General features: G+C 43.6%; 2 protein-coding genes across 2 annotated transcripts; both read left to right on the top strand.

Annotated features, from left to right (window-relative positions):
* Positions 1 to 207: 207 nt before the first annotated feature.
* On the top strand, positions 208 to 960 carry LOC122116592 (40S ribosomal protein S4, X isoform-like). The gene has a single exon (XM_042690351.1). It carries the CDS (start codon positions 223 to 225, stop codon positions 958 to 960), a length of 738 nt encoding a protein of 245 aa, XP_042546285.1. The 5' UTR covers positions 208 to 222.
* Positions 961 to 13716: 12756 nt separating this feature from the next.
* On the top strand, positions 13717 to 14498 carry LOC122116591 (40S ribosomal protein S4-like). The gene has a single exon (XM_042690350.1). It carries the CDS (start codon positions 13761 to 13763, stop codon positions 14496 to 14498), a length of 738 nt encoding a protein of 245 aa, XP_042546284.1. The 5' UTR covers positions 13717 to 13760.
* The last annotated feature ends 619 nt before the right edge of the window (positions 14499 to 15117 follow it).

Genomic DNA, 15117 nt, shown 5'->3' with positions numbered 1-15117 from the left:
TGGAAATGATTGTATAAGATCATTAAAAATGGCTGACTCCTCTCTTTCCGTTCCTAGCCCAGGCATGAACGTCTCTAACATGTTTTATTGAAGAAAAACCTTGAGAATTTACACTAAATTCCTAGTAAGCTGAAACCATGTCACAATATTGCAATATAAAACTTCCCTTCAGGCTGGTGGTCCCAAGAAGCATCTGAAGTGGGTGTCGCGCCTAAGCATTGGATGTTGGATAAGCTGACTGGTGTGTTTGCTACTTGTCCATCCACCAGTCCCCACAAGCTGAGAGAATGTCTGTCTCTCATTATTTTCCTAAGGAACAGGCTAAAGTATGCCTTGACAGGAGATGGAGTGAAGAAAATCTGCATGCAGCATTTCATTAAGATTGATGGCAAAGTCAGAACTGATATCACCTACCCTGCTGATTTTAAGGATGTCATCAGCAACGATAAGACAGGGGAGAATTTCCGTCTGATCTATGACACCAAGGGTCGCTTTGCTGTTCACTGCATAAGACCAGAGGAGGCCAAGTACAAGTTGTGCAAAGTGAGAAAGATCTCTGTGGGCACAAAAGGAATCCCTCATCTGTTGACTCATGATGCTCCAACCATTCGCTACTCAGATCCCCTCATCAAAGTCAATCACACCATTCAAATTGATTTGGAGACTGGCAGGAGAACAGATTTCATCAAGTTTGACACCGGTAACCTGTGTATGGTGACCAGAGGTGTTAACTTGGGAAGAATTGGTGTGATCACCAATAGAGAGAGACTCCCAGGTTCTTTCGATGTGGTTCATGTGAAAGATGCCAATGGCAACAGCTTTGCCACCCAATTTTCCAACATCTTTGTTATTGGCAAAGGCAATAAACCTTGGATTTCTCTTCCCCGAGGAAAGGGGATCTGCCTCACCATTGATGAAGAAAGAGACAAGAGGCTGACAGCCAAACAGAGCAATGGGTGAATTTCACTTACTATCTCTATGTGCTATTGGAAATAAGAAGAGACTTTCACTTAATGAAATGGTCTCTATGAATAAATAAGGATGAGAGAATTTTAAATAAAAATGATCTGACGTGATTTAAAAAATGGCTGACTCCTAACACTAGATACAAAAATGAACTATGTTATTAGATAGCTCAAGTAATATTCTATTTCTTTCCCTCCCCTCTCTCCACTCTTTCTTCTTGCTTTTGTCCAGACTTCCCTTCATCTCTACATTTTTTCACGCCTTTTCCTCTCCCATTCCATCCCTTCCCCTCTCTTTTCTCCCTCCCTTCTGCCACCCTGCCTGTGCCCCCCGAGGCGGTCTCATATTGATTAGGAAATTCTCAAACCAGTTCAGGCTGATCTTCAAAGCTTAATCCTCCCACTCGGGTCTCCGAAGTGCTGAGATTATAGGAACCTAGAGCCAAGGCAGTCAGGAACATTCTTGTGCTATCAATTGCCTGCGGCTACACCTTTCTGCTCCTGGGTGACCGTGGCCATGATCTAAGAGCTGAAGTAGAAGGTACAAAGCTCTTTGTAGACTTCCTTGTATCCTTTTTATTTTGTTAAGTTTCCTTTTTCTCCTTGACTTTGCAGCCATTCGGATGGGGTTTTCTCCTCATGCTCTCCTGGCCAGCCTACTCCCCTGTTTCCTCATTAACCATACCAGGGAAGGGACATTGTTCATTAATTCTCCCTTATACCACTTATTTCCCATGAAGGTCCCTGGTGGTAACTTTGCAGTTGGCTGAGGGTCACTGCTGACAGGTGGGAGTGGATGCAGTAGCATAAAAGGAAAGTGGGGGTTGTTGTGGCTAGTGGCTCATGCCCTCAATTCTAGCTTCTCAGTAGGCTGAGAACTGAGGATAGTGGATTGAAGCCAGCTGAGCCAGGAAAATCCAGGAGACTCTTATCACCAATTAACCAAAAAAGGCCAATAACGGACCTGAGGTTCCACTTGTAAATTGCCAACCTTGAGGAAAACAGCTAAAGAACAGTGCTTCTTGCACGAGATCCAGCCCTAGTATAGGTGTGCACATGCCCTGGCACACAGACACACGCCTAAAAAATAACTTGCAAGTATTAGCTAAGTCTCCCTCCTTGTTTGGGAAAGGATAGAGTCCCATAATTGTGAAAAAAAAAACTCTAGGGCCTACAGTTACAATGGAGGCATTACATATTTTACAAGACTGCTTGCTTTTCTTGGTTTTTGAGACAGGCTATCTTTCTTTGACTAAGCTGGCCTTGAACTCTTAATTGACCTTCCTCAGTCTCCCAGGGAGCTGGAATCCTAGGCCTGGACAAGCGCTAACTAGGACTGTATGAAAGGTGAATTAGACAAATGATGTCACGTGAATAATAGATTGTCTGGCATTGTCTTTATTCCATGCCCTTCTGGGCCTCCTCTCTTGGATCTCAGTTGTTTTTAAGTGTGTCATTATGTTTTTCAAGTATTCAGAATCACCCATGAAACAGCCAAGGCTTCCAATCTCACAGCAACAAGCAGGAGTTCAAGTGCAGTGTTCACAATTTCTGGGTTAACAGCAATACTGACAGGATGAGAAGACTCTGGAGAATAAGGACAGTATCAGTGTGTGCCCCATGGAAGATAGGATTTGTAAACGGGTTTTTTTAAAATTATTATTAAGGTCTGTTTAAGTGAAGCCAGCAGATCAACCAAGGGTGGGGTTGGGCTCAGAGAGAGTTAGGGCTTGAAGCTCTCTAGGGTGGGTCTAGGGTGGGTTTCATTCAGTGTCCTAAATAATCACTGGATAGGGATTCGAGTTCTCTTCAAATCTTGGAAAGGCCGGGACCCGCTGCGAGTTCTCTTCTCTTCCAAGCTTGGAAAGACCCCGGACATCTACTCTATCCAACTCTGAGAGCTCCTGGAGTGCAGATTTAACATGACTCCCCAAAGTGAGTTCCTCTCATGCTGAACTGATGTGTGTTTGCTTTGCGACCAGACTTGTCACTTCCATATTTAGGATTATTGGAGGGTTGGAGTTTTTAATCTTTTAAAGTCCAAATGTGTTGGATTGAGGGAGGGGGATATAGCTCAGGCCATCAATGTCACTGTGTATGGCTGTTGGACAAAACTGGGGTACAGGAGCATTTTCTCATAGGCTTGGGTATTTAAAAATGCATCTGTGGTTCCATCAAATAAGAAGAATATAGAGCAGAATTTGCAGCTCAAACAATTCTGCTGAGAATCTTTCAAAATAATGAGGAAGGATGTGGAGAGAATTAGAGTGTATGTGTGTGGAGGGGGGTGGGGAGGGAGTGAGCTTGAACCATTATGTTCTTGGTTTTGCTGTGCATTGAGGTTGGCTGGAAGATTCATCAGACCTTGTACTCTCTGCTTTCTTGTGTGTTGGAAGATTAGTAGGATGGAATGGAGATGTGGCTTGGTGCCAGAGTCTTGCTTGGCACACAAGGCTCAATATTTGGTCCCCAGTACTGTAGAAAACACAGAAACCAAACAGGGCACAGAGTAAAACTTTATGAAAAGGTCTACAAGGTGAACTCCAGATTTCTCTAAGTGGGAACCTAGGAGATGGAAGAGCCTTTGACATGGCCTTTGGAAGGCAGTGTGCAACATCTGCCCCTGATTTCTCTGTGTACATGAGCCTGAGTTGAGGCAGGAGAGAGGGCTTTGTGTTCAGCTCCAGGGCAAGGCAGAGCTAATTCACCACCTCCAAATCTCCACTGTGTAAGATAAGTTAGAGGTGCATTTGAGAGTATAGAACGTGACACTCACCGACTGTCCAGGTTTTCTTCACTGGTGGTTTGTTATGTCTCCTATGTCTCAGGAGGGCCTAGGAAATAGCTTTCAGTGCCCTTTGTGGCCAGGTTCATTATTCTTTTTGATTTACTTATTTCGCTGTTCTTTGGGTTTGAACTCAGAGCCTGGATGCTGTTCTTCAGCTTCTTGCTTACTCAAGGTTATCATTCTACCATGTGGGTCACAGTTCTACTTCCAGCTTTTTGGGTAGTTTGGTGGAGATAAGAGTCTCAGGAACTTGCCTCTATGGACTGGCTTTAAATTGCAATGCTCAGATTTCAGCCTCCTGAGAAGTTCGGATTACAGGCATAAGCACAAACCTTTGGATCAACTTTTGTAGCAACAATTAGCTGTTACTTTTAGACTCTGTTGTAGAGGTGGTTTTGCGGGGAGTGGGGGGGGTACATTGAGGTTGACCCCAAAGCAAGTCTAGTAATCTACCTCTTGAACCACACCACCCACGCATGATGGGTGTTTTAAATGGTCTAATTTTATGGCCACATGATCTCGAGTTTTGATGAATGTGACCTATTGTTTGCTGTATATCTTTTCTCCCTTGTTTATTGGGTTTATAATATTTTCAGGCTCTTTCCCTTCCTTCATTTTGAGTTCAAAACAGATTATGTTGGGTCAGTTCTTTCACAAGTCAGAGCAGATATACATAGTAATAATTCATGAAAAAGATCTGTTATTTGGTCCTTCTAGAATCAAGGACATGATTACACAGTGGGTAGATGGACTATTGCACTTCAGCACGAGGGTTTTAAGCAGTAGCAAGGGCTTTAAGCGGGACCAAGGAAAGGAAGGGAAAACTTGATGGACTTAGGCAAGACTCAGGTGGTAGAGTGCTAGCCAATCAGTGTAAAGCAATAGGTACCAAGTTCCGGTCCAGGTCTTGGACAAAATAAGAAAGAAAGAAAGGAAGGAAGGAAGAAAGGAAGAAAGGAAGGAAGAAAGAAAGGAAGAAAGAAGAAAAGAAAGAAAAGGAAGTGGAAACTTGATATCAAACCTACTCATGGGCTGGGAAGGTGGCTCAGTGGTAGAGTGCTTGGCTTGCATGCATGAGGCCCTGGGTTCAATTCCCCAGCACCACATAAGCAAAAAGCCAGAGGTGGTGCTGTGGCTCAAGTGGTAGAGCACTAGCCTTGAGCTGAAGAGCTGAGGGCCAGCGCCCAGGCCCAGAGTTCAGGCCCCATATCTGAACCCAAAAAACAAAAAGGAACAAACAAAAAACCGACTCAGAGTCTGGGCATGGTCCCTTAGCTTTCCAGACACTGGCTAGTGTTCTTCTATTTGAGCCACACCTTTCTGTCCTTTTGTTCCTTAATGGCAGTTAATATTCACAGTATCTTTCTTGCCTTGGTAGGCTTGTATTGCAATTCTTAGGTCTCAGCTTCCTGAGTAGCTAGAATTACAAGTGTGAGCCACTGGTGCCCAGCTGGTATCCTCTTTTAGAGTGTATAAATTATTATTAGACAAAGGAAATACTTTTTTCCACACTGGAGATTGCAAAAGTAGACCTTATTTCATCTTCATCAATTTAAAGCTGGGTCTTTACCCCAACAGTAATTTTGTTCTCTCAAAGAATTGTGAAACAAAGGTCCAGCTTTCATTCTGTGTGGGAAGTATATGGTTGGGAACTCAGAGCCTTGTGCTTGCCAGGAACCTGCTCTGCCACTTGAGCCACAATTCCAGACCTTTCCTCTTTCAGTGTTTTGAAAACAGTGGTTCACCTTTATATCTAGGGCAGTCTGGAGTTAGATTCTTGGGAGAAAAAACATCACTTTCATGAGTAGTTTCTCTCTCTAGATGACACTCATCTTTAATGATTTGTTTTTGTATTCCATCAGGATCTTCAGATGAAAAAGATCTCAACCCCACGAGAAGTGGTAGAAAACAACGACACAAATTTTCCAAGAATGACTTGAAGATCCTTAAGCAATCATTTAAACAGAACCCTTACCCTGATTTTACATCCAGAGAGAGGCTGGCAAATCAGTTGGGATGTTTCCTCATTGTACTTGATGTAAGTGAACTCTCATACTTTGTGGGAATACCTCTCTCTATCTGGTAGGGAGTGTAGGGAAAAAAAGTTGTCCTCAACTCGCAGAGGTTTGCTTGTGGTTGAGGTTTGTGGCAGAGTTAGGGGTTTACCTGGGACACATGAAGTCTGGTGTGCCAATCAGCTCTACGAGGACAGAGTCTGTACAAGTCAGAGGCACAAATGGAAAGTTCAGGAGAAAGGACTTGGCTTGTCTGTGTCAAGTACACACAGGTTGTGCTGCAACCACTGGCTTTCATATCCTGTTTTGTTTGGGCAACATTTTATAATCATGATTATTGAACTGTCTTTACTCATGTGTGTGCATGTGTGTGTGTTTGTGTATTCCTGGTGTCTGAACCCAAGACCTCCATCTCTCTAGACAAGTAGGTTACCAATTGAGCTATGAACCTGGCCCTTGAGATACCTTTTGATAAGAATGTTTTTATGAATAAGTATCAATTTGCAATGAATTAGTAGCTCAGACTATAGGCCTGAGTCCTCAGCACCTGGCTTTTAAAAACGCTTAAAATAAAGCACTTCTACAATTGGAGTTGGTGTGTATAACTATCAGTATTTCCTGGTGCCAGTGGCTCATGCCTGTACTCCTCACTACATAGGAAACAGAGATATGAGGGAATCAGTTTGAGAAAACCCCTCAGACTTGATATAGCTTGCAAAAATGAGGGCTTTCTGTAGTTCAAGTTGTAGAGTGCTAGTTGAACAAGGGGGAAGTATCCTGAGTTCACACCCCAGCATTACCAATTTATACTTTTGAGTCTATTGACCCATGAATGCACTGTGTTGGGGGAGCTTGAGTAACATTTTAAGAAGGTGGGATCAGGTGTGGGGAACAGCTAGGAAGGAGTCTGTTCTGTTTGCCTGCAGAGGATTCTAACAGGTTCCCTGGAATATCTAGGTGGCTCTTGTGAGTTAGAGATGAGTGGAGGGTATGGAATGGTGAACAGTATAAATCTCCATACCAACGTCTTGTGCATTCATTGCAGTAAATTAATGAATTCACCAAGGATTGCCTTAATTTTCATGTCTTCTCCAGGCCATAAACCAAGTCAGTATAGAGCTGAGATCATGCTAAACTATAAGAATTTCCTGGCACAATGCAGCTGTACTACGGGATGTTACTTGAATACCAATGATTAACAATGTATATATATTTTTTTATCTTTTTAGAAGTGGTTCCAAAATAAAAGAGCCAGACTACCACAGGCAGAGAGACCGAAGAGATTAACCAAGCGAATGCTGTATAAGCAACCTTCCCAAGAAAATCTGGATTTACACAGCAATGATGCCCAGGCCTCATCTCCACTGGGCAGACAGAGCTATTGTCCTAGGGAGAAGCCAAGGCTGTCTGGAAAGGAGAATGCTGGCCAGTGCGACCCTGTGGTAGAGAATCGGAAAATGAGCCCAAGATGCACTTTGAAACATCAAGGCGAAACCGGAAGTGGCCCTTGCTCCAGCTGGGGATCCTCCTTTGGGGATCAGCCTTCCATGTCAAAGCTCTATCAGCAGAGGGGCAGTGCTGGGCTGGGAGAAAGCCAGCCCAGCCCACCCTCCCTTTGTCATTTTGTTCAGAGTGCACAGGGTGCCAGGCAGCAGCAGCAGCAGCCATCCGATGATTATTACTCACCATTGCAAGGACAGCAGCAGAGTGGTTGGGAATATTTCCAGCACCTGCCACAGCCTCTGAATGACCCACAGCAACAGCCATGTCAGAATCAGATTTTGATGCAGCAGAATCCTTGGGACTTAGGGCAGCAGGTTCAGTGGGGTCAAGGTCATCAACTTGCCCTTTGTTATCAGATGGCGCCTGCAGCATACACAGGACAGTCAGTTCTCCACCCCTGCCTCCTACAGAATATAAACAGGCAGCTCATGCAGAAGAACCTGGGAAACTGCCAGCTGTAGGCCGCACATCATTCATCCAGCCTGCCAGGGTGTTGGGAAACAGGCCTTCCCGGGACCCAGCACAGTGGGCTTCACTTTGATGATATGTGACCTGTTATTATTTTTTTTTTTTGGTGTTTTCTGGATGTAGAGTTTGAGGCTCTTGCTCTACAACTAGAGCTACAGCTGATGGATGTAGAGTTTGAGGCTCTTGCTCTACAACTAGAGCTACTGATGGGTTTTTGGTGATTGTTGATAAGATTCTAGAAGACCCCCTACCCCCTACTCCGGAGCTTGCTTAGAACTGTGTTGCTCTGATCTCTGCCTCCTGAGTAGCTGGGATTATAGATGTGAGTCACCACTGCCTGGTAACCATGAATTTTATATTTGACTTTGAGAAAGCCGGGCTTGAATATGGAGTCCAAACCAACAAGCACAGAGGTAGCAATGGCCAATGAGAAACAACATGTGCTTCAGATAGACAGTGGCTCTGCCTCTCAAGAACTCAAACAACTCTAACATCAGACAGGAACAAGCTCAGCCCAGACGTGTGTCCGTGTGTGTCCATCCCTCCCTGGATACTTCAAAGCTCTCCTGTGGGTACTAGCAGAGCATCACCTGAAGAAGCATTCAAGCCTTCATAAACCTTGACTGAAGTTACATAGGAAGGACTTTTAGCATGACTTCTTTTGGACATTTGACTTCTTTTTAACATACGAAATGATGTGTGATTTCATGTCTTCGAATGTGTCTGATTTTTTTCAACAGATGACTTATATGAAATAGAGATGTTAGTTTTTCATACAAAATCTTTGAAATCCATGATGCATACTACAATACTAATATATTACTTTATAAAAATGGCTCATCTTGGCCTGGGAAGGTTGCTCAGTGGTAGAGCACTTGCCTTGCATGCTCGAGGCCCTGGGTTCGATTCCTCAGCACCACATAAGCAAAAAGAAAAAAGCCAGAAGTGGCACTGTGGCTCAAGTGGTAGAGTGCTAGCCTTGAGCTGAAGAGCTGAGGGATAGTGCCCAGGCAAAGAGTTCAGGCCCCACAACCGGACCCCTCCCCCCCAAAAAAATGGCTCATCGGCATTTGAACACCAAGTTTTCATCAGATGACCAGAGGCCAAATGATTTGAATTCCTGGAAAATATATTTCATTTGGCCCATGTGAATTCTCAGTGGTACCATTTGCACAGTCTTTGAACTGTTGTGGTAATTTCATTATATATGTGACTGGAAATCCAAATTCACATACCCAAGTGGAGTGTTCATGTATGTATATGAATGTATCAACATTTGAATAAAGGATCAAATTCCAGGACCACAAATGCTGTTTTGAGTGTTTACTTGTGACATGATCATGGGTACTGTATGGGACAACACAGATGTAGACAATAGAAAGTTCTTGATTCTGTTTTAGGCTGCCAAGCTGCCAGATGAGTTTCCTGGTCAGCTGCCTACCTTCCCCAGGAAGGGGGTGCTCTGAGTCTTACTGGTATAAGCCAGACACCATGTGTAGTTCTCAGTGGTGGTCACAACATGCCGAGAGCAGTGTCTTCTGCAGGAAGCTCCTGATCTAGGGAAGAAAATGTTCACAGCTGTGCTGCAGTTGACAAGAGCTGTGATGTCAGACAGTGTCTGTCTATGGAGTGACAGTGAAGAGCTTGTCTTGGAGGGGTGTTTGGTGCATACTATAAGATTTCTGAGAAAAATGAGTACTGGAGACTCAGGCATGTAATCCTAGATACTCCGGAGTCTGAGATATGATGATCATCAGCCTTCTAGGCTGGAAAGCCCAGGAGACCCTTATCTCTAATTAACCCCCCAAAAGGCAGAAGTGAAGCTGTCGTGCAAGGGTAGAGTGATCATCTTGATCTAATGAAGCTAAGGGGCATTGCCCTGGCCAGGAGTTTAAGTCTCAGTGCTGGCCTGCACCACCCCCCCCACCCCCCCCACACACACACATACAGAATTGTGAAAAAGCTATTGTCTTTTTTTGGTGTTAGAGGTGAGAATCTATAGATACACATTTAGTTAAGACAGTTGGGACAATGGAGAGTGTAGGAAACAAGCTGGGCATGGTGTCAGGTGTCACAGGCAGTGGAAGAGTAGGCCTCACCTGCCCAGCTAACAAATGCCGAGAGAATGGGGATCTTCTGTCTTAGCACAGAAATTTCTAGAAGGGCAAGATGACCCCTATTCTGTGTGCAGAGTCAGAGAAGTCACACAGTAAGATAATCACCATTGCTCTATCCCTGTAATCCTACCTACTAAGAACCTGGGATCTGAAGATTAAAATTGGAAGCTTCTCTAGCCAGAAAAATCCATGAGATTCTTGTTAATTCACCAGCATAAAGTCAAATGTGGAGTTGTGGCCCACATAGAAGAGAGCCAGCTTTGGGTGACAAAAACTAAGGCATAGGGCCTGGGAAGGTGGCTCAGTGGTAGAGCGCTTGCCTTGCATGCCTGAGGCCCTGGGTTCGATTCCTCAGCACCACATAAGCAAAAAGAAAAAGCTGGAAGTGGCACTGTGGCTCAAGTGGTAGAGTGCTAGCCTTGAGCTGAAGAGCTGAGGGACAGCGCCCAGGCCCAGAGTTCAGGCACCACGACTGGACCCAAAAACAAAAACAAAAAAACAAAAACTAAGGGATAGCAGATATGCCCTGAACATAATCCACAGTAGTAATGCACACACACACACACACACACACACACACACACACTTGTAATATCTTTGCAACTCATTGAGATTCTTGGTGTACATGTAGGTCCTGATTTAAGATGTCAATATTTCTGGAAATATTTAGACAGAAAGTCATAACAGTGCTACAAGCCTACAATTTTAGTTTATGACTATAAACTGCTTAGGAGGCTGAGATTGTATGATCTAAGTTTGATCTTCTCTGGGCAGACAAAACTTTAACTGATAGCTAGAATTAACCAACAAGATAAAAGTGGACTTGTGGCCCAAAGGAAAGAGTGCCAGTGGAGTCAAAGCACAAACCTCTGTTTCAAGCTCCTCTTCCTGGCATAAACAAATCAAAACAACACAACACAAACACACGTACACACAGGGAGAAAGTTTGTTAGCTGTCAGACTAGATCCTAGACCTACAGAGGACCTATTCATAAAACAAGTTTTGGGGATGACCCACAAATGCTGATCTTGTCTTTAAGACTTGAGATTATGGACTGAAGGATTGTAATATGCTTCAGGGCACTAAGTGCAGGAAGAGAGCAGCATGACCCAGGAGGGACTCTGGGGTTTGGCACTGGGAAGACGGAATCTGTTTGCATAACCTTAAAATAATAAAACTTCAAATTGAAATAATGATGACCAGTGAAGGCAAGAATTAGGTTTAGTGCAAGATTCAGGCCTAGTAGTCATCACAAATGACTGGAGGTTTTTAGGCTTGCTTGAAAAGTGATTAGCAATGGCAGATGTAAAAACTTCAATAAATGTTGGCTATGCTGTTTTTCATTGTTAGGGTAGAGGAAATTAAATGCTATATTGTGAGAGAAAAGAAAAGCAAAGGTAAAATTTATCTGGAGCCAACATAAAGACTATGAATGGGAAAAGCCATTAACTCATCTCCTCAAGTGGGCTCCTATACTGGTAGCTCTTGCCTCTAATCCTAGCTACTCAGGAGGCTGAGAGGAGACAATGAACCAACAAAGAGGTAGGTGAGATGTGTGGCTTAAGTAGTAGAGCAGCAGCTGTGAGCCAAAAAGCCAAGTGAGAGCCTGAGGCCCTGAATTCGTCTTTCCCCCAAACGGTGTCAAAACCGCTTTATTGAATCGTTAGTTTGTCATTTTTCCCAAATATATGGTTTTTATTGTGATAGGAATGAATGTTCAATAGCTTTAGGGAACATGTTTCCTTTGGGTCATGGAAAAGCAAAATGCTATGATTTTGCAATTAGAAAAAGTCAAAACATACTTTGAATTGAGTGAAACATTTAATATCAACCAACTATTGGGAATAGGAACTTCAACATTTTACTGGATCACCAGCATGGAGAAAATGTCCCTAAATTCTTCAGGGAAAAAAATAGAAGCATTAGGTAACAGAACGAAGCCCAAGATTCCAGTCTTTAAGTCAACTGTGGCAATATGGACCATTTTCTTTCTAACCACATGCTCATTTAAATTACCACCCTCAAATTTGTCTTTGGGAAAAGGCTTTTCATGCTGGAAGTCTTGGGGGTGGCATCTAAGCAGGTGTATATGGGACCAGAGGTGCAGGGAGCATCTGAGCCTGGGAAAACTGCCTAGCCTGGGGCAGACAATTTCTCACAGAAGATGGGGCACAGCTGAGTGGCAGTTCTAAGCATGGCATGGAAGAAACTCTGTGCAGCATTTGAATACATCCTGACCTTTCCTTGTCCAGGATAATGGGAAAGGACTTAGTTACCAAATTTGCTTGCTTTCAGAGACTGCCTTGTGTGTGGGCACAACTGCCCTGCAGAGCCTACTAAGGTGTATGTGAAAGCAACTTTTGCAAAGTAAAACAAGAATGAAGAGATTGGCTCCAGTGTTTGCTGACTGAAGAAAGTTGATTATAAGATCTGGCCAGTTGGGAGCTGAGTTGACCCTTGCCAGTAATGTCTACAAGAGGAATGAGTATAAAGGAGATGCCAATGGGGTGAAGGAAAGAACGTGTAGCCAGAGAGTATGTGGCTCTGCTGCGTGGTCTTGTTAGCTAGCTGGAGGTTTGACAAGGAATGTCATCCCTTATGTGAATGTAAGAGTTTCAAAAAAAAAAAAAACAAAAAAACAGAACTGAGTAGAAAATGTGGTATATTTGTACAATGGAATTCTATGATTCCCTCAGAAAGAATGACACTGTCTCATTTGTTAAGAAATGGAAAGACTTGGAAAAGATCATATTACGTGCAGCTACCCAGTCCTAAAAAACTTTAGGTCCCATGGTTTCCCTTATTTGCAATAATAAGTATACATCTAGGGCAATATCATCAGATGACCAATATTATTACAAATGACCAAATAAGATAATGCTAAGTGAAATGAACCTCATAATATGGACACAAGAGGTCTGTCTTTATTGTTATTGTTTTAAATCACTAGAATCTTGAATTAGAGCAGGAAAATGGAAATACAAAGCAGAGGAATCAGTCTAGGTGTACCATAAATCTTTTCTTTTCTTTTTTTTTTGGGTCCGGTTGTGGGGCCTGAACTCTGGGCCTGGGTGCTGTCAGCTCTTCAGCTCTTCAGTTTTTCAGCTCTTCAGTTCAAGGCTAGCACTCTACCACTTGAGCCACAGCACCAATTCCGGCTTTTTTTCTTTTTGCTTGTGGGATGCTGAGGAATCGAACCCAGGGCCTCAAGCATGCAAGGCAAGCGCTCTACCACTGAGGCACCTTCCCAGCCCCACCATAAATCTTTTTGTGGTTATTGTTGTTTTTACACTAATTCATCCACATGATTTTCTAATTGTTGGACTACATAGTTTGGTACATGTATTTAACAGGCCCAAGGAAATAAACATCTGATCAATCCTTGGCCTTTGAAAGTATCTTATACCAACCAATAATTTAGTAGCATGGATTAGGAAAACAAAAAGCTCCTGGAATTCTTTGAAAAAGGTTTTTTTGAGCCAGGACCCTTTTGTAGTTCATACTGGACTTAGAATTGATATATGTCACTGTCTGAGCTTGAACTCCTGCTTCTCCTGCTTCAGGCTTCTGAATGCAGACAGGGCTTTTGTTGTTTTGCTTTTCCTCCATATTGTTTTTTGAGATTATAGTGGACCAGATCACAATACCAATAAAGTCGAAGTCAGAAAACACTCTGAAAATGGAAATGATTGTATAAGATCATTAAAAATGGCTGACTCCTCTCTTTCCATTCCTAGCGCAGGCATGAACGTCTCTAACATGTTTTATTGAAGAGAAACCTTGAGAATTTACACTAAATTCCTAGTAAGCTGAAACCATGTCACAATATTGCAATATAAAACTTCCCTTCAGGCTAGTGGTCCCAAGAAGCATCTGAAGTGGGTAGTGGCACCTAAGCATTGGATGTTGGATAAGCTGACTGGTGTGTTTGCTCCTTGTCCATCCACCAGTCCCCACAAGCTGAGAGAATGTCTGTCTCTCATTATTTTCCTAAGGAACAGGCTAAAGTATGCCTTGACAGGAGATGGAGTGAAGAAAATCTGCATGCAGCATTTCATTAAGATTGATGGCAAAGTCAGAACTGATATCACCTACCCTGCTGATTTTAAGGATGTCATCAGCATCGATAAGACAGGGGAGAATTTCCGTCTGATCTATGACACCAAGGGTCGCTTTGTTGTTCAATGCATAACACCAGAGGAGGCCAAGTACAAATTGTGCAAAGTGAGAAAGATCTCTGTGGGCACAAAAGGAATCCCTCATCTGGTGACTCATGATGCTCCAACCATTCGCTACTCAGATCCCCTCATCAAAGTCAATCACACCATTCAAATTGATTTGGAGACTGGCAGGAGAACAGATTTCATCAAGTTTGACACCGGTAACCTGTGTATAGTGAGCAGAGGTGTTAACTTGGGAAGAATTGGTGTGATCGCCAATAGAGAGAGACTCCCAGGTTCTTTCGATGTGGTTCATGTGAAAGATGCCAATGGCAACAGCTTTGCCACCCAATTTTCCAACATCTTTGTTATTGGCAAAGGCAATAAACCTTGGATTTCTCTTCCCCGAGGAAACGGGATCTGCCACACCATTGATGAAGAAAGAGACAAGAGGCTGACAGCCAAACAGAGCAGTGGGTGAATTTTACTTACTATCTCAATATGCCATTGGAAATAAGAAGAGACTTTCACTTAATGAAATGGTCTCTATGAATAAATAAGGATGAGAGAATTTTAAATAAAAATGATCAGACGTGATTTAAAAAGTGGCTGACTCCAGAGGGGGGGACCAAGATGGCGACGGGGCAGTAGGGAAACGCCACAGCTCTCTCCAACCAAAAAGAGAGTTCGAGTTCCAACGCTTAATCTCCCCAAGAGACCGACAACAACAAAAAGACGAACACTCAGAGAAAAACCAGAGGTGGAAAATAACAAAAAAAGATAGAGAGGAAAAGAAGAATTTCAGAACAGAGAAGAGCGAAGACCCCTCCCCCAACCTTTAGTGGCTGCGCGGCAGTGCACCAAGCCGCCGGCCAGAAGGCCCGGCGGGGGCTGCCGGAGCCCCAGAGACACAGGGGGCTACTTGCAGATCACCAGGTACCAGATTCCAGAACAGCGGATCGCCAGGAACAGAGAAACCTACCAGCCAGGAGTCTCCACGAGGATCCCACCCCCACCCCTCACTCTCCACAGGAGCCGAGAGGCTCCATCTCGCCAAAGCCGCCTGGCACCAGCAGCACGACAAAGGGACCTGTCGGCAG

The sequence above is a fragment of the Dipodomys spectabilis genome, unplaced genomic scaffold (genome assembly GCF_019054845.1).
Source record: "Dipodomys spectabilis isolate Male_0828 unplaced genomic scaffold, ASM1905484v1 ptg000136l, whole genome shotgun sequence".
In the NCBI taxonomy this organism is placed as follows: domain Eukaryota; kingdom Metazoa; phylum Chordata; class Mammalia; order Rodentia; family Heteromyidae; genus Dipodomys; species Dipodomys spectabilis.
This window is presented reverse-complemented; position numbering and strand designations above follow the sequence as displayed.